Genomic DNA, 25,143 nt, shown 5'->3' on the forward strand with positions numbered 1-25,143 from the left:
ATCCTGCAACATGCCCAAGAGCGGCTTGCTCTGCCTGAACAGCACCAGCGTCCACGGAGCATCGCAAGAGCAAGGCAGAAACGCTGCTTCTGCATTTTGTGTGCTGGGGTTTCTCTTTGCTGCTAATGTGCTGCTTCGAGAGGCAAAGGACAGACATTGCCTGGATCTCATCAAGTGATATCATCCCCGGCAGGAACAGGGCTGCCCAAGCATTTGAGCTAGCAAGGGCATGAATAAACATTTTTTCAAGGTTAGTCTGTGTCTGCAGCCTCCCTCCTGTCTCTGTGTACCAGGTGCTTTTGCAGATGGAACGGGTCAGTCTGCTCTGCCAGTCTTTCTCCTAAATTTTCCAGGTCCTTGCCCCATGGCTTGAGGCATTGCCTAGACGGATGGGATTTGCCCTGGCAGCTTGGGTTAGGATGACTTCCTAACCCTCCGCTCTCCTGCATCGGTCTCCTCCGAGCTGGGGGCTGCAAGTCCAGCTTGGTGTTCCCTTCTGACCCTGGGCATCTGCTCGGACTTCCCAGCAGGGGGAAATTTAAAGCAAAATCCGGAGAGACAGATGATAGCAGACACATGTCCCGCGCGGCTGGGGCAGAAATCCCAGCAACTCACTCCTGCTAGGCCACCGTGGAGCCACTGCATTGCTGTGCTCACTGACCACTCCTGCCCTGGGATGGATTACCTTTCATGTTCTGCCAGGCCCCACTGTGAAATGCCCTCAGAAATCCACGTTTCACCCACTAGCCAGCAGCAAAGGATTTCATTTACTGTTTTTTCCATCCTGTCTCAGAGGAGATGAATTTGCCCCTTCCATCTCCCCTGTTAGTAACACTGAGGAAAGAGATCTCAGCTCCATCCATCTCCAGCAGGATGGCGTGAGCTGTGGGTACTGAGCATGAATGGCACAGCCTGCCGCGAGGGCACCCGTCTGAGGACAACGAAGCCATCTGCAGAGCTGGATGGCTTATACAAATGAATGCACTGGATATGCTGAGCTAGATGGGGCTTGTACTCTGCGGTATATTGCGTGGTCTTCAGCTACAATGCTAGGTTCCCTTTGGTTGCTTTGCCGTGACATAATGAGGTACCTTTTAAGAATGAGAAATTAATTATATTCATGGTTCCTTTCAATCCTGTTTTTGTACTTCTCTGCATCCAAGTAGAAGTGCCATATATGAATCTTTGAGATGGAAAAGGATCTGACACAAAAGGGGCATCACCCCATCCATCTCCTCTGGTTTGCACCCACAGGCGTCCCAGAAGCTTTCTGCTCAAGGAAACAGGTGCCAGGTGGGAAGGGGTGGAAAAGCAGTGGGACTTTTGGCAGCATCCTCACTTTAAGGTACTTCACAGTCACCGCGGAACCACGTCCTTATGCTTTCCAGGTTTATAATCTATTTGCATGCTTCAAGCATAAACCCATGTGTTTCTCCTCACCTTAACTGAATCTTTTAGTAGGGGATATGGAACATCCTTCTTGTTTTATTTTATTAGCACCACTGAGCCTTGGATTATACTTGACAGTGAAGATGCACAGATAATCGAGAAGTGCAACAAATTCTGGAGGAAAAAGTAACTAAAGATGGGTCATCTGGTGTTAGGGATTGACAGAGGCACGTAGATGACAGCAGCCTCTTCTCCCTACTCAGTAACACTGGTGTTTAAACAAATAAAGAGAACGCAGTAGACCTGATATCTCTAGGCTTGGGCAAAGTAGAACAGACAACACCACATGGGAAAGTGTTAGTCAAACCGGAGAATGGGAAAATTAGGAGAGTAAATGCAACATTGCTAAGTAGGATAAAAGAATGGGGTGTCCTGAAGGGTATATATTGCGCTGGTGCGACGTTCTGGTGAGTTCCTTCATGATTCAATGCAGAAGCAATCTTACCTGATATTTACAATGATCTCTCCGGCATAATAAGAAGACACGTACTATTTAATTTGCAGAGGAGAAGGAAGGTCGGAGCTGTCCCTCCAGAGGAGGCTGGGATACCATACCGAAAGAACTAGGTAACCCGAGGGCTGAAATAATAGGAACAGAACAAAACTTAACAGTGCAAAGGACACAGCCATGTGCTTAGGCCTTAATAACAAACTTCAGCTGCACATCTGAAATTCAGCAGTTGGAGATGAGAAGAGAATGGCAAGTATGTCCAGATCTCTCTCCCCATCAGCATATGGTGCAGCCACGGAAGAAGCAAATTGGATATGAGGAAATATCAAGGATGGTGTTTCCAGGAGAGCTGGGGAAGTGCTGACCCCGCTGCACAGCCATTAGAGACCAGATCCTGACCACAGCGTTGAGTAGCAGTGACCCACATCGGGAAAACCGAATTCTGACCGGGACAGGTGAAGAACAGGGCTCCTGGGATGGAGGACATCTCTGACAGTGGAGGACGCATCAGGTTGCCTTGCTAGTTTCCTTAGCCCAGCAAAATGAAGGCGAGGAGGAGATTCAGTTCCTTTATAAAAGCACGCCAGCATGGCAATGAGCAGGAAAGAATTTAATTAGGAATAGGGACAACATGAGGAGAAGAACAAACTAAAGGCATAAAATATAAATGGGAGGAACAGACGAAGCTTTGTAACATGCAAGGAGGTAAGTTTCTGAAGTCACCTTCTCATAAGGGTTAGGAGGCAAACACTGATGAGAGAGTGATATCTGAAGAGGACTGCGTGACAAGGAGCCTGGAAAGGACCAGGACCTGTAGGCTTGCTTTCCATAAAAACCATCTGAGTTTTCTCATGAAGCGTCTGTTTGCAAATGATATATGCTGACATTACAGGAGAAGCTTTGTCAGAGCTAAGAGGAAGTGTCATACACCCCCTTTTTACGGCTTTTGGGAGATAGTTTCTACAGGACTTTGAAGTGTTACAGAATGAAACTTGAACCAGGAGACGATCAGGGTGCAAGACAGGTCTTGCACATGAGACACGATGAACGAGGGTAATGTTCCTGCTTTCATTTAAGACACTAACTGAACTTTGGCTATTCAGCAATTGGAAATTGCTCAAATGCTGTAGTTCCCCGCAATCCAGGACATAGCCCTGTGCCAGATAAGACAAATGGTTTGGGCTCCTGGGAGGCAGCATTAAACTGGGATTATAAGAAGAACCTGGTCCTGATTTGAAACAGTTTGTCCAATAAAAGTCTTTTTTCTTTCATTCCTCACCTGAGATCGTGACAACTTTATAGCTTTGTTGTGACTGCCCCTCGAACGGGATTTTTCAGGGCACTTCAGGGCTAGAAAGTTACTGACAAGTCAGAGCAGCTACGAAGGAACAAAAATGTTCAGGTCCTGGTGTGACTGATTTACGAAAAAAGACTGAAAGAGCAAACTTTCATTATCATTAACATTATGAACATTAAGTGCACGAGTCATTCCAGGAACTTCAAAGAAAGAAGCTATAAAATAAAGGTAAAGCTGAAATGTGGTTGCAGAATAACCTAGGTCTGTCTTGGCTCATTGGGGGAGGCAAATAAATCTCCAAAAAGACAGGGGGATGCATTATTATACAATGTTTATTGGATAATGTGCACCGAGAAGGATGCTCCTTGGTCTGGAGAAATCACCAAGGGCTGAAATGAGTTATATAGACCGAGTCAGGAGAAAGGAAGCAAAATGTGAATGAAGGATGAAAACCAGAGAAAAGAAACAGTGCTTTTGGCAGTGAAAAGAAGTGAGCCATGCACTGGCCTCTGCTACTTTGATCACATTTGCTGGACTCTGCAATGGAGAAACACGTTCACAGCTTTGTGTGGCCACATGTTATTCCCAGGCAGTCTCATGACCTGCTGAGACATATGTGGTCCAAGGGGTTTGCAAACAGCAAGCGGCATGAGGACCAAGTGGCTGGGGAGGCCTGAAATTTCTTTTCGGCCTCTGAGAAATGAGGCCTGCAGTTGGTGCTGCAGAAACATCAGGGCTTCTTCTGTGGACACAGAAGACAGGCCCATGCTTTTCCCATGCATTATTATGGCGGCAGCACATCGGTGTAGTGGTTATGGTTCAAGGTATTGTGCCGGAGCTTTATAATCAGGGTGAAAAGGCCAATTCCTGTCTCAGAGTGCTTGTAGCTTGCAGTGCTCTGCTGCTAGCTTTCAATGAGATTGTTTTATTCCAGTTCGGACAGACAAATGGCCTGAAACTGAAGGCAGCCAGGGAAATGCCGACTATCTTTAACGCGACAGCTGTGTTTATACAGGTTTGACCCAAAGGTTATCACAAAGTCTGATCTTGCTGACTGCTGTCTGTAAAGTCCTATACTGGCCCCAGGCCCTTCAAGCTACACTGCAAGCCACAGGCAACCCCACAGCTGCTCTGGTTCTCACTGTCCCCAGTGCAATGTGTCTGGGACGGGGCTTCGTGCTGCAGAGCTCGGACAGGGAGCTGCTGCAGGGATCTGCACTTCTTTGCTGCGGTGCCACTTCACCCCCTTTCTCCCCCGCCACATCCCAAATTAGAGAGAAGCACAAGAAGAAACAACACTTCTCCATGCAGTCGAAGGAAACCTGGAAGCAATCCTAATGCCACAAAAGCCCAGTGTGAGCCTTTGTGAGGTGGCCAGGTCCAATGCTAACAAGGAAGGGCAGCCAGTATGATCGTGGCAGCAGAAGGCGAGTTTGAGGTCAACCCTTCACCAGTGCAGACTCACCCTGGATTGCTCCAGAAGGAAAAGCAAACAAAGTGAAAGCTCTGCTCTGGCTCAGGGTCAGCTGGCCTCCAGGGACCTTGTCCAGATGGTTCTTCTCTGCCTCCAGCGTCTGGAACGCCGTGCCTCAGAGTGAGAGGTCAGAACCGGCTTCTGCAGATGAATGACTTTGCCCTTGCTCTCCTCTGCTACCTGTCATCACTCGCCCACAGTAACACCTTCCTCTCCTCTCCATGCCAGATAGGAAGTCTCAAGAGACTGAAGTCCAAGGGAGTGGTGAAGCAGCCCTGGAGCATGGTGTAGGGCATGAGCATCTCCGTTTTTGGGGACATCGAGCTGTTCAACTGCAACCCATTACGATCATGGGCAACTCTCACTGAAGCCCCCATGTCCTGGGCCTTCTGGACAGCAACGTGAGACGTTGCTGCCACATTTTCAGCAGAGCTAAGCACACATCCCACTGGTGACCTGAGTTTATCCACAGCTCCCAGTGAAGCCAGTGTAGGATACGGCACTGAACTTTGAGCCTGGAGACCCACATCTCCTTTCCCTCCTGCATTTCTTTCAACTTTAAACATCCGTTCTGCAGGGTCTGGCAATTTATCCTTGGCTACTGGCCCTTTGGAGGGGAACTGTTTCTCCAACAAGCTCAATGGCTGGTGCGGTAATTTGGTGGCCTTAGAAACAAGGCTGACTCCAGGTCAGTGGAGAGGAAAGGCACCTGCCCTTTGTGACAGAAAAACAGTCAGGTTTATACCCTTAGCTCAACACTAATTTACTGCAAGGGCAAGCAAGCAAAAACGACTTTTTTCCAGAATACCTACAGAAAATGACCTGCTCTAATGAAGATTTCCTACAGAGCTTTGAGTAGCCTCACAGAAGCCAGGGGTTTTACCCAGAACAACTTCTGGCAGAGTTCCTAAAGGGGTATGGTTTTTTTTTAGCATGGTCCTTCCCTGTAGCTGGTGGTGCTGATATCCCAGTGAGATGGGCACCACCCCAGCAGATGGGCTCAAATGGCCCTGGCATCTCCAGTTCTGCAAGGGGCAGACAGAATTTTGCCATCAGTTTAATTATTTTTTAATTATTATTTAACCGTTCTGTGATTCTGTTCTGTGATTATTTCTTTGCCATAAACAAGTTTCCCAGAAGCTTTCTGGGGCAGATACTGCAGTGGGGAGAAATTCAAGTAAAATCTGGGCTGCAAAGAAATAAATGAGTGCTCAGCAGTCTGAGAGCATTCCTCATAAATATCAGCCTGTAGAGGAGAAAGAAGTCCTCCTATTGTTGTGTTTTTTTAAATCAGTATCCAATTGCTCTTCTGTTACATGCCACAAAACTCTCAGACTGATTCGAGTGAGGAACTTGCAGGAGTGCAGTTATTTTAGTTAGAGGTACATTGTTTTCTCTCAAAAGCCATTATTGAAATTAATATTCTCAGCAGTCCTAATAAAGAACCTTTATCCTAAGATGTCATGTGTCACCCTTACACACTGAACAGATTCTGCTAATACAGATAGATCATTTATAATTATTTTAAAGTGAACCAAGCTTCACAAGTACAAATCAGGCCCGTTGCATTCACTATTGTCCTCATTGTGTAGAGTGCTGAGTGGTTTCTGCTCCATTACCTTGTAGGACTATAGCACTTTTGGGACTTTAACAGTGTGTATAATACATCATTATAACCCCCAGAAGAGTACAAAAGGTTACATTTTTCAGAGCAAGTGAACCCCAAATCGCAGTAAGAATAGCTCATCCATTAGGGAGTTCAGGCACCGGCAGAAGAAGTGAAGAACTATTCTACACCAGACTGTACGTGCAATAGTTTAGGCAAGAAAGTTTCGATGCTGTCCTAACATAAAAGACATGTGAGAGGCACTTACATAGGCTGGAATATGGCCAAGACAGAATCACAGAATCACAGAATCGTTTAGGTTGGAAGGGACCTCTAGAGATCATCCACTCCAACCCCCCTGCTCCGGGAGGGTCATCTAGAGCACGTTGCCCAGGATCGCATCCAGGTGGGTTTTGAATATCTCCAGAGAAGGAGACTCCACAACCTCTCTGGGCAACCTGTTCCAGTGCTCAGTCACCCTCACAGCAAAGTTTTTCCTCATGTTCAGACAGACCTTCCTGTGTTTCAATTTGCGCCCGTTGTCTCTTGTCCTGCCTCTTGTCCAGACATCAAGATGAATGCAAATTCACCTACTAAACGCGTCCCGGGAGCTTTGATAACTAAGCACATTCAGAGCCATAGTATCATGCCTTCTCTGAAAGCACAATTTGTTTTAAATTATTCCCCATGACACACTGTTTGCCAAAGACCAGGACCTGCAGCCAGCAAAGCGCTTGGGAAGCTTGCAGACTGTTTTATATGTTGGCTCAAGCTCTAATGCGTTCATGAGGGCTTTGGAGAAGTCAAAACCCTGGTAGTAAACAAAAGTAAAGCTTCCCCCACCCGCGTACTCCAACAAAGGATAGACACTAGCTTCCTGCAAGCGAACAGCAGTCAGATGTTAGTTTGTCTTGCAGCAATAGCTTTTAGTTGTTAAAGGTTTTTCTCTGCCAGACAGCTCTGAGCACTTTACAGAGCCAGGAGAAGCATCGTGATGCCCCTTTCACAGATGGGGAGGTGATTGCCTCTGAATTATGCTCTAGGGGATGTCAGGCATGGTTTGGGGAAAAGGGGTTGGAAGTCATCCAAAGTCCTCTTGCCCGGCAAAGAGGTCACAGGCAAGTCACTGAGAAGAGGTGACGGGCAAAGTTGAATGCTCGTCCAGCAGCTGACACTCAAGGCCCACAGAAAGCGAATGGTTAAAGGGGGTTTTTGTGGTGGAATGAGAAAGAAGTTACCTCAGCCAGCCTCAGCGTTTCAAATACCCCCAGGATAAAATTCCCATCATCCATTTCTAATGAAAAGGCTACTGAAGTGCAATTCACATTTCCTGTGAACCTGGACGAATTTCTTTGTCAGGCACATCTGGCCTCTCCTGGAAGGAAGCAAGGACCATTTGTGCAGCCATTCCCACCAGCTCCCAAAGGAGACCAGGAAGAAGGAGCAACAGCTTCTGTAGTGAAAGCAAGGGATCCCATTTCCAGATGAAACAGGGAGGTGGCTATAAGAAGGCAGGACTTTAATCCACATGAGGTTTGCCCAGTTCTATACATTTCTATGAAGAGGGCCTTGAGTCATGCAGGCAAGGATATCAACACACAGAGCTGCTTCGAAGTGCCACCAAGGAATTATAATACCCATTAAACTGCTTGCACCACTCTGGGTTTCACTAGCCAAACTGGGCTCTGCTTAGCTTACAAGACCCAAGAAGAAAGAGGCTCTGATGCTGGAGATGAGATTGAACCGCAGGATAATTGAACCACAGGTTTGACTTCAGGACGCATATATAAACTGCACAGCCTGAGACCACTGGCATGGTCCCATTTCCCATTGATGTAGCAGAAAAGGCTGGTAGTGTGGAAGGAACAGCCTATTTGCGTGCAATGTGAAAAAAGCACTTGTGTTTTATGCTTTAATTTCATGCTCACGAGGCTCTGTAAAGCCCCACGAAGTGCCAGGTTTTGAACTGAGCTCAGCAACCCCAGGAGATGGTTGCAGTCACAGTTATTCTGTGTTCAAACCGCAGGAGCAATCTGCAGCACACCTTGCCTTTTCCCATCCTACCTCTTTTGGCATTTCCCGTGGGAAGAAGAAATAAGGCACCGCAGACACGGCCACAAGACTGGCTGCAACCAGGTAACCAAGCCACCAGGCGCCAACCCACCGTGGGTCTTTGTTCGTGAGCTGGATTTCCTCTGCAACAAAAAGAGGTAAAATGGCATGTAAATAAAGGTGATCAGAGGGATCCCACTGTGCCTTTGCTGCCCTCCCATGCGCCCAGCAAGGGATAGTGTGGGGTGGCACCAACCAGCTGGAGGTGTCGGTGTGCTCCACAGCAATGGTTCCCAACATGAGGGCCATCAATTTTGGGGTCTGAGTAGCGTTTGCACCTAGCCCATCCCATGGTGCTACATCTCATTTCATTCTTCATTAGTGGGACAGGGACATCCTAGTGCTGTAAATGCAAAGGAAAGTGCTCCCATCACCACGTTTTCAGAGAAGGGTGCCCACATTGTGGAAAAGCTCATGAACGCTCACTCAGAAGGATTAAGTCAAGATCTCTGTCAGCACACAAGGAAAATCCCTTTCTGAAGATTAAAGCACAGGCAAGAATTAACTCTAGTCCCCAACATAAGGCATCCAAGAGCCCTGCTTTGATTTGTAGAGTCTGGCTATCTGCACAAAAATCCACTGGTCGTGTCAGGACTTGTACCTTGGAGCTCTGCCCACCACCCTCATCCATCAGCCAGCCTCCTGCCTTTGCACCTCCACCAGCAAAAGGCAGTTTTAAAAAAAGGATCATATCCCTTTTACGGATTTTAATTTTAATCCCTTTTTCCTGACCACCTTCCTTCTGTTAGCACAATATCCTTCCCTGTCATGGGCCACTCTGCCAAAGAGAACGTGTTCTGTGGGGAGGGTATTTGGCATAAATAAAACATGACGTGAAGAAGCCAGAATGCAAATTCACAACAGGTTGGGAGTGAACGAAGAAACAATTCTACAGCTCATGGGGGTTCAGTGGCATTCATGAGCAAGGCAAGGAAACGAGTCCTTCCAGAAACCTCCTTCTTTCCATGAGGCTTAACACAAGTGAGCTGTTGTCAAGCGGGGGGACCATTAAAACTGCTATCAGTTCACTGTACTGTGGTACTCAAACACATTTCTCATTCAACTTTGGTCTGCTGGAGATGGCTTAGAAGATTAAAGCATCAGGGTGTGCATGCAGACGGCAGCCCCTAATGCCATTTCTTCACCCTTCAGAGGCAGATAAGCCAAGTACCGTGCGACCGGGGGACCCTCTGGGGCTGGCAGCAGAAGTGGTAGTGTTTGTTCTGCAAAGACATCGACAAACCCACGGCCAGAGCTCGTCTCTGAGAGCGTGGGGCTTGGACGGGAAGTGTGTGGATATGTGTGCAACCTGAAAGATATCTAGAAGGTGTTTTAGTGAAGATAATAAGTAGAGTATTAGTATATGGAGTATTGGTATATAACTGCAAGCATTTTAATACTGAACTGATCTGTCAAGCAGAAAAATTTCAACCTGTTTTTAAGGTCAAAGGAACTGGGACTGAGAAAAAAGGATCATAATCACAAAGAGCTATCAGTTCTTCACTTCAGAAAGGGCTCATTGAATTCTGTCCTTGGGACTTTCCTTCCTAGGAAAATGATCTGGTTAAAGGATTCAAGATATGTATGAATGTGAACAAGGGAAGGTCCCATGGCTTTGTTGTGTGCCCCACAACTTCTTTACATATATAGCCCATCCAATTTGAGTAAGTGTTGAAATACCCAGCTCCTGTTCATTCTTACTAGTGTGCTCAACTTTGGCAAATCTCGGCCTGTTCTTGCAGCTTGGGAAAATCCTCAGATCTAGCTTTTGATCCCCTTTTCTAATACTTGGTCAGAGGTTTCCCACAGCCAGTGGTGCCTGTTTGGCCGTGCTCCTGGAGAAGCAGCCAACTGCCTCCTTCCAGCCATTCCTGCTGCCTCCTCGTTCCCTTTGCACAAGAAAGGTTTCCCTCCTATGACGCTGCTGTCTCGGGTGTGTGGGCACACGGTGTCCCAAATACAGGTCATATCAGCCCAAGTAAAGGGTTTCGGGGTGAGGCCGGAGCAGGCTGCAAGTTCCCAAGATGCTGCAGTTCAGGGGTGCTTCAATGTGTGAATAAGACACTCGGCAAAGCGGAACCTCGGTGGAAATGGCAGAGGCATTGGTGGAATGAATCAGAAGCAGATGGTAGACTATCACTGAGCGGTGCTGGGGACGCATGGCTTGTAGGGGCCAGGTCACCAGACTTACCCCAGGCTACAGCAGCTATGGGAATTCCTGCATGTGTGCGCTGTCTTCAACAACTTCTGTTTAAGTTTGGCATGGGGAAGGGGGTGACAAATTAAGGACCATGACACCAGCATAACCAAAGGCTATTGTTCTGCTCCTGGGGCTTCAGATAGGCTCCCTCGCCTCTGTGCCAGTGCTAGCCTTTGGGGCAGAGCTTCTTAGCCCATGCATCATGGGGCAGTCATGCATGCAAGTCCTATAACCCATTCTGATCTTGTTCATTCCAGCGCACAGGAAAGCACCCATCCCTTGTCTATGCCATCAGGTCACTGCTCCCCCCCTTTTCTGCACTGGTTGGTCACATATCCCAGTGCCTGTCCCGCACATTCATCCATTAGGCACCTCCTCCTGGTGGTGCTCTGGGAAGCTGGGGAGAAGGTTCCTGCTTCCTCCGTGCTGACTGCAAGCTCCTTCCTTTCCTCCCATACCACAAGGTACTTCGGGCCTGTCTTTCTCCTTTGCATGGTCTCAGCTCTATGGGAAATGGAGTCCTGCTCCTTGCAGCTGGGGGGAGAGAGCTTCCCAGGAGATTCCCCTGCTTGCCACTTCCTACAGCCCTAAGAGCCACACATATTATCTCATGGACTGCAGACCCAGTGCAGTCTAGTGAAAGCACTTTGGCAGGGCCAAATATATTGATTTCAGAGCGGTTCCTTCTTCACTAGCAACTTTCCCTGTCTTTTCAGCTCTTGCAGCACATCTATGGCTTCCTCTGCCTTTGTGATTCCAACCAAAAGTTCAACTCTTGGCTCCTGTCCCCATGCACTTGCTTTCTGCTGTGGGCACAGCACCACCACATATCCACCTGCCCATAAAATGCCTGTGGTGCACAGCAGCCCGTGTCACTCCCGAACATCACTGTATCCAGGGCATTGCAAAAATCCCACTAGCTAAACCACCCCCAGCACCAGGATGGTGCTCATCCCCTGGAGCAAAGATCAGGGCACCAGCCCCAGGATACTTTGTAAGCAGGGACACGTTAGGCAAAGGATATGAGAAAGATCATAATTTAGGGCACGTTTCCTTTGCCTAGCCCAGGTGTGCTTAGTACAGAAGCAGTTAGTTGCCAGTGGACTTCAACTGTCTGTACTCAAGACGCTTCTCTAAGGCTCACGCACCGGTGTGAAGGAGGGATTAATGCTGCAATAAGCTTGGAGGTTACCTACCGAGAAGAAGCAGTGGGAAGATTAGGGTGTGCTCCTGTGCTGCAAATACTATAAATATAAAGTGATAAAGTCCAGACGAAAAAACGTCTGCTGAAGTCAATGAGCAGAAACGAGCTGGAAGCCCCAAGAAGGGGCCAAAGCTATTGCAATTATAGCATCAAGCACCCAGCTCCAATACTCATGCTGTCTGGTCACCACCCAAAGGAGCTTGTCTAACCTCATTTTTCTCGAATGAAGATATGCTGAGCTGCATTATTTTTGTCTGCTACCAATAGCCTGAAAAGATTTTCATGCTTTCCATGCCAGGATTGGAGAGCAGCCAAAAAAAGGACATGGCTCCTGAAGAACCTCTTGCCCTTCCCTGTGTGGGGAAAGTCCCATCAGGGTCTAAGACAGGAGGTTGGTGAGGGCTGTGCCAGCTCAGCCTGGCTGCTGGCCTGGCAGCCCTTCTCAGGGCTTGTCCTTCCCTGCCTCCCTGGCTCGGCTTCCCCTGGGGCTCTGTTTCTCCACAGTGCACCTGCCCAGCAGGTCTCTGGGTGAGCTGGCAAACAGGGCTGTATCTGTCACTAGCAATTTTCATCATTCCTCCAGCATTGGTCACACATTTGGCCTCTGCCAACATGCTGCTGGAGTTGCAACGGCAGAGATGGGCCGTCTGCTCAGGGACTTCTGCAGACGCTTTGACAGCATGGCTCAGATTCAGGCATTTGGAAAGCTGGTACAGGAAATTTCCTTCATGTTCCTCTCTTGCCCTACCCTGCATTTCTGCCATCCTACCCCTCCCCCTGCTTCCTCACCTCTCTCAGAGTCCTGCTACTCAGTCTCTGTTCCTTCTCTCTTATGTCCCGCTTCATCTCTCTCTTTCATGTCTCTCTGAATTTTGCCTGTATTCCACATCCTCCCTCTTCCCCTGAGCTGACTGGCAGTGAAATGCTCCAGCTGGTGTTTCTGGCATATGGCAGAAAATTTTTAGAATAATGAACATGAAGTCTGCTCTGGAAGGCACAGCCCCTCTAAGCACGATGCAGATGAGCATCCCTCTAAGGAGACCTAGCAGCAGCCCAGGTGTGAGAGACCCCCCAGGTCTGAAGGAGGAGAAAGCGGTGATGGAAATATGGGATTGCAGCAACCACCAGGCTGGGTTTAACCCTGTGGACGTGTATGCATGACACTACCTGGGAGAGGAAGGACTCACTCACTTGGGGTATGCACCCTAGCACCAATGGGACCGGTTGCTGGAAATGATTCGACACGCAAGACTGAATGGAAGTCAGACCTTGCTTCGCTTGCTAGCAGGTCATATCCTGACCCTCTTGGTACCAAGGATGCCTGCAGAGGGGCTAAACGGCTGTTTGCTCGGTAAATGGGTATTCCTGCACCCAGAGGTGCACACATGCTCCTGCCCGTCTCCCAGGCTTGCTCCGGCCCATCCACCCACCACGTGCCCACGGCTGACGTGGTGCTGGAGCATGGAGAAGGGCTCTCTGAAGACAGGCCAACTCACCTCCGATGTCTTTGTCAATGTCAACGTAAAAACGCAGCATGGCAGAGCCCAGCATGAAGGCCACCCCAGGTCCGACGACTGTCAGAGAGAACAAGATCCCTGTGGAGGAAAGAGAGCAGAAAGGAGCTCAGCCATGAGCAAAGGGACCACGGGGGACAGGAGATGCAGCGAGGTGGGACTGGCCAGAACGGGCTGGACCAGGATCCATCTACACTGCGTCCTGCCTCCAGCTCTAGCTATTTTCCTTACAGTCTGCTCCTCTACAACCCCTACTTTCCAGGCTCTGTTCACAGGAAAACTTTTGCAGAACTCGAATTTTACTCTGGCCTCACATAAAGGCTGAAATACCCCTGGGACCAAGATGTGCCCCTTGGTATAAGAAATCCAGCAAAGGCAAAGGTACTCAAGGAACTGCTGACATAATCTGAACTGACATTTGTCCTGTGCTTTCTGATTTAATCACTTCCTTATATAACACAGTTTACTGCCTCTCATTTACTTCTTATCAGCAAACGCTCCTGTGTGAATTACTGATAAAAAGATCAAACACGTGTAAGATTAAACTCCTATCTTACGGCGATCCTTTTAAATATGTTCCAGGAGGTTGGAGCACCCACTGGAGAAAAGTCAATGCAGACAAAATAAATGGATTTGTAGTTTTTTGAGAGCTAAGGTGACTTGTTCTTGAGCCATCCTCACTCCCCTGTCACGGATAACAGCTGCAAAAAAGCGAGAAGGACTTGCAGGGCCCATCCTCTCCACCCCACCACCCTGAGACATCCCTTGTGTCCAGCCTGTTCTCCAGCACCTCCTCCCCTGAAGGATACTTGCCTGCCTCCCAGGCAATTGCCTCCAGTGCTTAAGCTCCCTATAATTTCTCCCATAGCTAAACAAAGTCTTTTTTTCTTTTTTGCAGCTTAAGTCCAGAGCTGCCTCCTGTGAGCATGGAGATGAGATTATTCTGTTTCTTCTCGTTGAAGCTTTTTTGTAGGAGGAGATGGTTATCGTGCCCCTCTCAGGCTTTTCATTGTCCGTCTGAAAATCACGGTATTTCCAGCCTCTCTCCTAAATTGTGTTTTCCAGCGCTCCTCACTTCTTTCTGGTCTGTCTCCAGTCTGTCCAAGCTTGAAGCAGACACACCAGTTTTGCAAAAACCTTCCTAGTGCATGGTAGAACAGCAAGCTCTGCTCTCGTTCATGCAGACTAGTACGATGTCTGCCTTTTCTGTAGACAGCTAATTCTGGGCTCCCCTCTTTTCCATAATGGGGCTCATTCCCCATCTTACCTAAATAGAGGGGGGAGTTCCTTTCGCTGGCAAAGTCATCAATGTAGGAGATCCCAAAGGGCTGGATGGGGACACCACCAATGCCCCGCAGCGCCTGGGCCACAAACATGACAACGAGGACCTCGTGGTTCTCCTTTGCGGTGTGAGGGGTGCAGCTGGTGTCGCTGAGGTTCCCACTGCTCCCCGGGCCATCAGGCTGGCAGAGGTCGGTAGCGTTGCTGAACACGCCTGCAGAGACAAGGGGAGCAAGTCCAAGGGGGCCAGCCTGGGGGCAAAGCTCAGTAATGAGAAATAACGGGCTACCTAACGTCTGCTTTTCCTAAGGATAGCAGCAAGCCCTTAGGTACGCACGCAATAGATGTGAAGCCAAGATCATTTCTAGGACCTTTGATGGATCTTGCAATGAAGCTAAGTGAGCAAAAATGGCAGCTTTCATAAACAGCTACTCAGGAAATGAGAATTCATTTTACTCAAAAAAGGATTACACAGATGCCTAAGTGAAAGTGCCGGTCAAGGATCATGTTGCACCCTGATTACCCCTAAAATACCAAGGGGTTGGTTATAACCACTTTTCCATGGCTATATCCCAAGGCACGCAACTCTAAGTGCTGGACACATGGCCACCTGCACCAGCCACTCTGAAACGCATGGTTAATTGCTTTCCAAACCGTCATTAGCACGTGACCTAGCTTGCATTTTTGAATTATTCACCTATTAAATCTGTCTTTGGTGGTCGGCACCGAGCAAACCAACTGTGCTATTTCTGTTGAGGCAGAGAAAAGCCATTTTTTGGAGACTTCTAAAGGATTTGCTGGTTTTCTCTCTTTTTTTCCTTATTAGATCTTCACCTTCTTTCAGGAAGGGATCTTGTGCCTATAACTCCTCCCTGGCCTGGTCCTCCATGAGTGATTTACACCTGCGTGTTTCTCACAAGAAGTTGTTTTCCTGATGGAGTCTAAAACCTCAAAGTGTTCCCTCCGAGACAGCATAGCCAAACAAACAAACACAGGTGAAATACCCCATAAGCAGGAGGACTTGGCTGTGGAACCACTGCTCTCCCACTGCAGACAACTGCATTTCACCCCTCTCGCACCCCATCGCCCTGGGTCAAGTCAGGGCTCTGTCCTGTTATCTTCTTGCAAATTGCTTCCTGCGACAGGGTTCACCAGGCCTTGTTTAAGTTATGAAACTGAAAACAAGAGAGCAGTTCATGTGAGTGTGGGCAAGTCAGCTCCCCTCATGGAAAATGAGCTCCTTGTTGGCTGGGGAGAGAGCGTCATATTATCTGCTGTTTAACTATCTGCTGCATAAATATGTGGAAGACCAGGGTAACCAGGAGCACAGCCCACATTTTACCAGTCTTAATGTCTTTTTCTCTGGTTCCAGCCTATAAGCTGTCTCCTATTTTTGCTTCTGCATGATCAGCTGTTGCTTCTCAGAGCTGAGACAATTTCACTGCCAGAAAGTTAAAATTCAATATTCAATTTCTTGAGGTCAAACCTGTAGCTTATAGCTCCTGATACCATGAGAAAAGGTCATTTCCTTTATCTTCCCTAAAAGGCATAAAATAAGCACCTAGAGCACCTACTGGCAATGGACTGGTCATACTCGTAGGGTCCTGTTATGAAGTGAGGGAGAGACATCAGAAATCCAGCCAAGGAGACAAGAATTGCACCGCAACCGATGAAACGAGGCCTGTGCACTCGGCTCCCAAAGTAACTTATGAGGACAATCAGCAGCGTGTTTCCAACCTGCAGCAGGACACAGACCAAGAAACCTCATGAATGCCAGGCAACGGAATGACAGGAGCATGGGAAAAGTTTTTGCCTGGTAGACTAAGGGGGAGAAGAAAGCAGGTGTCACCTCATTGAAGGAAGCAAGTAAGCCTGATGTCTGGCTGGACAGGCCATATCGTTTTTCAATGGTTGAGATGGTGCTCTTCAGGTAGCCGGAGATCAAGAGCTGGGAGAGCTGCAGGAGCCCATGGCAAAAAACAAAGAACTGCCAACACAAAAAGAGATAGTCCAGGACTTAACTGCAAGCTGCGATATAACAACAAACTCTTTTCTATTAAAAATAAATACATTTCGTATACAAAGGTAGGGCTTTTGAATATGAATAGCCGCTGTTGAAATATTACCCTGCTCCTGTTGTTGATTGTGTTCTGAAATTAGGTCAGGGTCAATAAACATTTCTCGGCGAAAAATGTCAATAGGGTTATTACTTGCAAGGAGAGTAGTTTCTTCAGTAGAAAATAGCTTTGGACAAACAAATCTTTTCACTTGGTCTGATCATAGTCTATGTTGGCCTTGACCCTGAGATCCAGCAGTTGAGGTGGATGCTTACACAACTTCTCCACTCCAGCCCAGCCCAAGCCAGGCAGCTATTCCTCAGTGCTGGCAGGAGCTCTTATGCGACGGGAATGAGCCCAACCACCAAACTCAGCAACAAACAGCGTCTTTAGAGCAGGACAGGGAAGAAAAGTCAGCTATTCATCTTCCCTTTCCTTTTTTTATTTTTATTTTTATTTTTTCCTGGCTGAAAGCTCTGGATGAAAAGGACATTTCTCCTTTCGGAAAATGTGATGGTTCTTCTCCACTTCCTGAAGGAAACCTTGTCAAAGACCTTTAGCTCCCAGAAGATCCTCTGACTTCATCTCCTCCAGAGTTTGGGACTGACTAGCGCATGGCCATCTGGATGAACGCCTGGTTTGAGCTGCCCAGCAAACTGTCCCAGGTCAGCCTCAGGATGGTTGGAGAGCAATTCCACTTCATCTAGAGCTCTGCAAAGCTGAGCTGCCATGTGCTGCCTAATGGCTCCACACAGACATCCTTCCCCTGTCCCCAGAGGAGTTAAAATGTGCTAAGCAACCCAAACCATCACATGCCCTGAGACAAGACACTCCATCTCACCACAAGAGAGACTGAATATCCCTGCTTTCCTGCAAAGATGCTGCCCTCAGCCGTGGGCACTGCAGAAAGTCATAGGGTGCTGCTTCTAGCAGATGTTTTCCAAGCCACTGGCCAGAGCTGGGCATTGCTGTACCTCTCTGCACATCACAGCCAGCTCCCACCAGGCAGGAGCCACTCGCCCCAGGCTGGATTTTTGCTGTGTCTCATTCAGTTTCTGAGTTGAAGTGGGAACTCTGCCAAACTGGACTGCTCTGTAAGCAGAGGGAATATTTACAATGCAAAAAAGAAAAAAAGGAAAAAGGGCATGTTTGAACCCGGCTGGCTCCCTGAGAACTGGAATATCAGGGAATGGGTACCACTGCCTTCAGTGACTTGTATCTGCACAAGGCAAAGCAGGGATGTGAACCAGCACCTTCCAGCCTCATGCCACTACTGAAGGGTGCATCTAGTTTGGACTAGAAATGTCCCCCAGCCAAAGAAGAGCTTTTCCAGAGACAGCTTCACCTAAACTGCTACACTGCTGCAAGACATGCTAGGCACTGTCTTCTGCATACACGAGTCCAGATGAAAACATTGAGACCAGCTTCATTTTTTTCCTGGCATCTGTAGCCCAACAGAAATCCAAATCCAGAATTTTCACAGCACGTTGGTTTGCATCAGTAGCTGCCTGCTCAACAGCCCCCCCCAGCTCTCCCTCACATCCTCTTCATTGCAGGAGGCCAAAACAGCTCGGGAGGCTGGAATGGTAAAGATGAGCAAACTGAAGCACAGAACAGAGAAATGACCCTGCAAAGCATTTGTAGTCGCTTAGTGACAGACCTGGGCAAGGACCTCAGTTCTTCCTATTTCAGGGGCTGTACGCTAGCCACCAGACCACAGCACGACGGGTTATTTGCCAGAAAAAGAAGGACCAGACTCCTCAACTTCCGCCCTGCTGGAGAGACATACGTCCCTGTTTGTCTTGGCTGCTCTACATGGTGCTGCTTTCTGTCCTGCAGCAATGGCTTGTTTACATTCCTGTATCTGATCAGGCCATCTGGCACTTTGACTTGTATGGTCTGGAAAGATGGTCTTCAGTCCTGCAATGAGACCACTATTTATACCCGGGTGACCCTCATAACTGAGAGAGAGAGATTTCCCCGAGCATCAACCGCTGGAGTGCTTATGGCTCAGCTGTGTTTGAGAGCTACATAGCTTAAATGCCTAAAGCACCTCTGGACAAGAAGACATTTTCCCACACGACAGAGTGCAACAGAAGAGAGGCTGCATCTCGGTAACTGATGTACATGCCTGGTTTGAATCTGGTGCTCGGAAGAGTGATTGGCACGTGGCAGGGGTCAGGGGTAAATTAGGCTGATGACGCATCCGGCTCCCAGTATGCTACCCTGCCCTCCTTGTTGCATTAGTCCTTCTGAGGCAGGAGATCATGAAGCTTCAGAGAGCAGTGTCACTAAAATCAAATTACTTCTGGCTCCCTCCCTCCCTAGCCCATCCCTTTCCACCATCTCAGAGCACAGGAAGCAAATCTTGTCTGCTCTACAAGCCTAATGACAGGCTTGGAAGGGGGTTGAGGCACCAGAAAAGCTGGTCCGTGTCTCCTGCATCCAAATTTATGGCTGCAAGACTAGTTTTGGTTCAGTTCCAAAGGTTAAATCTATACTTGCACGTGATACATGCCCAAGGCTGCTCTCTGGTACCAAGGCTGGTGGGAACAGCATAGCCCACATCCACACTACCAAACTCTCTCAGCCTCCAAAACAGGGTGGTTTCACCCAAAAGACCTGCTGTGAATGGTCTGCAGTTCATGCCAAGCCCCAGCCTGTGCCTAAGAGCTTTTTGGGAAAGCAGTAGCTGGCTCAGGCCCCAGACATGCAAGCAGTACTTGGGTAACTTGGTGGTACAGCCAGCCAAGCTCCAGCGCCAAGGATGTGCCTTGCCACTGCTCAGGCTCTCAGTACACCCTAAATGTCCACTCCTTGCTTGGAAGAGCCTTTCTGGGGACCGGCACCAGCCCGTGGAAGTGCCACCTGGAGAAGGTGTGGAGCAGACTCAGCTACACTGCCGTGCCAGTCAGAAGAGCATGGCCATGGGGAAAATGCCTGGCCCATCGTGACCTTGTTCTTTTGTCAGATACTGATTTCAGAGCTCCAGTGTTCTTGGAGTTTGACAATAGCGTGGTGTTTTCATTTCTTTCCAGAGCTCTTTCCACGGATTACTTCCAGTCGCTGAGCTTGCAATTCACCATGAACAGTAGTTCCAACATAATCATGGTCAATTGTTGTTAATGTTTTGATTTCTTAGTGGCAGAGAAAATGTATATATTTATAAGAACATGTTAGAATCAAGGTGACATTCCAGATGGGAACAATTTTCAGGCATTAGTATGTGGGCTTATGCCACTTGAAAGCATCAATTTAAAAACAGGGTTTTGGTTTTCTCTCAGCAAGCTTCAGCTTCTAGTTCCGGTCATCCAGAGCAGAAACCTAAACTGGAAGAAGGATCCTGGTCTTTCCACCAACAGAGCAAGCACAACCTGTGTGCCTCTCAGTCTGCTCAGATTTTGGGGCCGTCTTCCATGCCACGGCCTCTGAAGGCAGGGCTTTTGGATGGCGAAGATCCACGCTTTGAGCTCACAAAGCTCCTGAACTGAAATCCATAGTGTGTTTTTACAGGTTTCTCTTCTCCTTTTCTGCAAGGGAAAAGCAATACGCCGGGTTCTGAGGGACGTGGAGAACAGCTAAAGCCTGGGTCAGTGCAGGGCTCTGAACACGTCCCAGCTGCAGGACAACCTTAGGGGAAGGCACCAGATTAAGGAAACCTGAAACTGTCTAAGGAGCCCCAGCATCCCACTGCAAGGACCGCGGGGTGGCACGACAGGGGCTTTGCTGGGGTGTAAAGCAGCCACCTCTTCTCCATTTGCAGCTGGACTTTGCCAGTCCTCGGAGGAGGGAGGCCTGGGTAAGGCAGAGAACCACGGGGAGGTTAAAGAAAGCACAGCAAGAGCCCTCAGGCGTGCAACATGTCCCACAGAGGGAGTGGGCTCGTTTGAAGAGCTAGGAAGGCATCCAACCCGACTGAAAAAACAACAGGGTGAAATAAACGGAAGGAAACCCCCCCCCCCCGGCAGAACTTCCTAAGATTGCGCTATCAACAGCCGAAGGGCTCCTTCGGCTTTTAATTAAGCGTTTCAATGTCTTTTCTTGAACACATGCCTTTTAGGAAAAACTTTTAACCGAACACGTTCTAGTTGCCAACATTTAGCATTTCTGCCTACTTTTGCGTGCTGAAAAAGAGATTTACAAAAACCTGGATTCATGGAGAGCAACTGCGCTAGTCCCTGCACAAACATTTTTAGACGCAAGTCAGGAACAAGCAGGAAAACTGTTCGAAAGTCAAAGTCAGGATGGCAATGATTGAGAGGGAAGAAACACAGAAAAGTAAAGGTTATTGCCTGTGTTTGCTCCAACTTTTGCAGCAATCGTAAGTCAAATAGTGCTAGCAAAATGTCACAGAAAAACTTAGCGTTTTGCAGGATCTGCCACCCATTTGGTGCTCCTCTTTTCTCCACAATGACAATTTACTTTTCTGAGGTGACAAAACTGAAGGCCTTGCAATTAAAGGGCTGCAAGGCCAAGTCCCCCTCTTGCTCCTCCAAGAGTCGCTGCAGGCACCCACTTTAAATGTGGGGCATCTTTAGGCTGAAGAATATTTTAGTGAGTGAGAACTACTCTGGTACCCACAGCAGTTTCTGTAATATTGTGTCATGCCCTGGCCCATTGCAAGGAGCAGGCTGGTAATTGCCAATGTTTGATTCCCATTTTGCCCCATTCCAGCTGTCATAGCTCGTGACGGGTTGCTGAGACCGCATGGGTCAGGAGGCCTCTGTGGGACTTGCCACAATATTCGGTGTAAAAGTACATCAGAGCTGAACATTGTGCTGGCCAAGTGCAGACCTGGATGCTACCTGTGTCTTTCTCCGTTCTGTCTGGGAGATCCTCTGCATTGGCTTTCTGTGCCAGCTGGTTATTCCAATGAAAAAACCCTTTGAGGCCAGGATCCCTCCATGACTGGGCTTGGGACTGATGGGATCTGCTGGGTTGAGTCAGACGGATTACAGAGGCAGCGGGAATATGATTTCTCTAGCTTCTTTATTTCAGGAGATCAGGAAGCCCCATCATTTTGATTTGTCTGCAGGTCAACTGAGAGAAAATGGTCCTGGTATTTAAAGCCATCCTTGGAACTGGCCCTGTCAACCTAAGAAATCACTGCTCCTCTTACAATTAGCGTCTTCATCAGCCACAGCAATCATCAGGAACACAAGAAGATAACCTGGAGGTGACTTAGGTTGCCAGAAACCAGCCTTTTTCTAGACCCTGGGCCCAGAGGGCAGGACACAGCCCTGGAAAGAGAGGAGCAGTCCCAGGGCCTGAGGATCCCAGAAACAACCCCAAACCCAGCTGCCTGGCACCTCTTTCCCATTATAGACTGATCCACGTTCACATCCTCTCCCCTCTAATCTGCTGGCATTAAAACAACACTGAAAATCCAAACCAGCATTTGCATAGGCTGAGGAGGAAGGAGGGGAGAGGTTTGCAACAACATTTCATTTATAAACACCTCTGAAGCACTATTATAAAGCCAACTTGCTTGGGTATAACACTGAACATCGTACTGGACCTGTAGAAGACCAAGGGACAGATGGATGCTCTGTGCCAACGTCCTTCTGCAGAGAACAAGCCCGTCCACTGTCCACACGGTGCCAGGTTGCAGAGCAACCCTCCTTTCTCCAGAGCTGGACCACCGCATGGCTGAAGATGTTAGACCAAGAGCAAGAGGCAAAAGAGCCTCGACCTAAGGCACAATGGAGGAACATTGCTGGAAGCAAGGGAGCTCCAGGCTCTGCCCTACCAGTTGCACAGGCACTTTACATTACGGCATAGTTGGTTAAAAAGCATGAAGAGCACTGGAGCAGGGACCTGACCCCAGATGACTCCTCTGCAGGAAATGCCTTGCACAAAGCAGGGCGCAGAGCCCAAAGCGGAGCGCACCTCTGCCAGCTCAGGGAGAGGGCACAAGCTGGGGTCCACTGGGGAAACATGGCGGTAGCTGTCCTACCATGGCTTCCCACAGATGTCTGCAGGTGAGGGATTGAGTGTTACTCAGCCCAGGCACATGTCTCCACCATCCCAGCACAAAACCAGACTGTGCCTGGAGTGGCTTGACAGACTGCACTTCGTGGTGCCCCAGAAGGAAGGAGAGCGTCTTTGCCAGGCCTCTGGTGATGGCCCCTCTGGTGATGGCTCCTTGCTCAAAGGCAGCATCACGACTATGCATTTATAACCAGTAAATAGTAGCCAGCAGGGGGGTGAATGTGCCTTCTCCAACAAGGAGCAAAACTCCTGATTCTATGCAATCAGGCTTTTTAGAATGAGAGCACTACTTTTCTGCATTTTTTTCCTGTTTTTTGAAGGATCCCACAGCACTTTGCCAGCTTCATGCCACTAAGCCTTGCATTATGTCAGCAAGGTATTGCTTCTCCCGCTCTACACAGAGACACACGTAAGAGGAAAGAGAAATTTAGCCAAGTCTAAGCAGACAGTAAATTGCAAAACCGGGGATAAAAGACCAATATCTTATCTTTCAATGGTCTACAAAGCTTCTTACAAAGCTTCCATTGTGTTTTAGTGCTGTTCATGCAGTTTGGCAATGAATAATCCTCAATTTAAAGGCTCTGAAGGAAACACACCGACTCTTACCCTGGGTGTGACAGGGAAGTCCCTGTCACACTGCTGCCATGCGCTTGGAAGACATTTGCTGCAATTTTAAGAGCCAGTTTTGTGCCTTGGCACGTGATAAAATCCCATGCACTGGGCTGTTCTTGCAGGCAGGAGGGAATGGACCTTGAAGGAATTGGTATGTTCCGGTTTAATCAAAAACAACTGCATGTAAGTGGGCCCAAGGCTCCACCACTCTGCAGAACAACTTGTAATAAAGGCACAGGGTAGAAACACGTCCAGTTTCTTCTTGAGCGAAGGCACAGAGCAGAAAACATCATCAGGTCAGAAAACACAAGGTCAGCTGTGTCACTGAAAGAGATGGAGTCCTTCAACAGAGCTAGGTCACTGATGTCAGGACTGTCTGGTGCACAGCAGGTTTCCACCAGTGCGGGGAACAAGCCACATGAACTGGTTCTGGCTGAGACAGACTATTTGCCACAGAGGGTGAATGACCTCTACCAGCTCCTCGATAGCTTTAGAAAGTGTCCACAGGGGTATGTACACATTGTCCCTTGAGGAGAGGTGTGGGACCTACGACTGCGTCTGCGAGTGATCCTAGAGGCCACCCTCTGGGGCGTGAAGGTCCCCCTGCGCCTGGACGTATCCTCAAAGCTCAGGATGGCACCAGGCAGCCACAGGCACAGGCCAGGGTCTGGCATGGACGGGAAACATGTGGCACCATGCCCTAGGTTCCTCCACAGGCCACTCATCTTCCTACGCTTGCCTCTACGAGGATGGGCTTCACAGTCCTCACTGGACACAGAGGGGATTGACCTAGTGCAACAGGGAGAGGAGACCTGGCAACAATGCCTGGAAACGTGCACCCCTCCAGCCACAACATACTGCGCAGGGTAAACAGCTGGGCAGTGATCACGTTGTTAAGCACAGTATTAAAAAGTGTAAGTGCTACTCAGTCCCCCAAATTTCTTGGGCAAAAACTCTTTATACTGATTAGAGTGGAACATGCCATAGAGTATGTTTTTACTGTCAAGCAAACCATATCACTCTCGACCTGCTTCCTTCTCACCTGCAGGTGAACTGTTGCTATAACACATACAGTCCTTCAAAAATAGGTTCTCCATCTGTGGCAATTTCCATCGGAGCATCTCTGACTACTTACTTCTCTACATCCTTGTGCTACCCTGCAGTGGTGGGAGGGAGCTCTTCAGCAAAACTACTCTTACCTAAATCATGTATGAAGCTTTAGGTGTAAAATGCTCCTCAAACCCAAGACAAGATGTTGGGCTTCAATGGAAGCAGCATCAGATCTTATTTTATCTGTTCTGACATGCTGCAAGAATTAGTGTCAGATATTATAGGCTTAGGGTCCATCAGCCGGCAGAGCGTTTCCTGGAAGGACTGTTTAGAGTCATGTCTCTGAGTCACATTTTGACATGCGGCAATTACTTTTCATGCCTCTCTATATAAATATCTAAATTGCAGTGCTATGATTTTCAGTTCTTCAGCCACTTCAAACACACAAGCTACACGGAGTACTTATTTTTGTGTTTCTGCAAGAGGTATTCAAACCCTGGTCTTGAAGTTATATTTTCTGAGGACGTTTTCTATTTATTTAGAAACCAGACAGGGTGATCTAACTTCTTGAAAACAAAAAAAGTGATGCGGCGGATACGTTCTGTGCTGAGTTTAATTGTGTGCTTGGTGATATGCATGGCCGGGTCAGTTCTGCCTGGGCAGAGATTAGCAGGTAGGTATACAAGCCTCAGGGGTGAAAACAAGGCCTACAGCAGGCAGCTAAATGTGAAGCACAAAACCGGAGAAGGGAATTTGCTTGCCTTGGCTGTGTGCTGTAGCCAGGGTAACGTCGAGCAATGGCTTTGTCAAGGTTGGTCCCAGCCTGCTGCAATGGCGATACCTGC

General features: G+C 48.4%; 1 protein-coding gene across 5 annotated transcripts in view; it reads right to left on the minus strand.

Annotated features, from left to right (window-relative positions):
- Positions 1 to 25,143, minus strand: part of SLCO2B1 (solute carrier organic anion transporter family member 2B1) — a 62,099-nt gene that overhangs the window by 22,749 nt on the left and 14,207 nt on the right. For 4 of the 5 annotated variants that reach the window (XM_009675827.2, XM_068930838.1, XM_068930839.1 and 1 more), the window contains exons 3-7: positions 16,438 to 16,575; positions 16,163 to 16,325; positions 14,575 to 14,802; positions 13,290 to 13,388; positions 8,342 to 8,472 (exon numbers count right to left, since the gene is read on the minus strand). In XM_009675827.2, coding sequence (XP_009674122.2) covers positions 8,342 to 8,472; positions 13,290 to 13,388; positions 14,575 to 14,802; positions 16,163 to 16,325; positions 16,438 to 16,575 — 759 coding nt within the window. The remainder of the gene's footprint in view (positions 1 to 8,341; positions 8,473 to 13,289; positions 13,389 to 14,574; positions 14,803 to 16,162; positions 16,326 to 16,437; positions 16,576 to 25,143) is intronic. The other variant, XM_068930840.1, reaches the window with a different exon arrangement.

Source organism: Struthio camelus, chromosome 1 (assembly GCF_040807025.1).
Source record: "Struthio camelus isolate bStrCam1 chromosome 1, bStrCam1.hap1, whole genome shotgun sequence".
Lineage (NCBI taxonomy): Eukaryota > Metazoa > Chordata > Aves > Struthioniformes > Struthionidae > Struthio > Struthio camelus.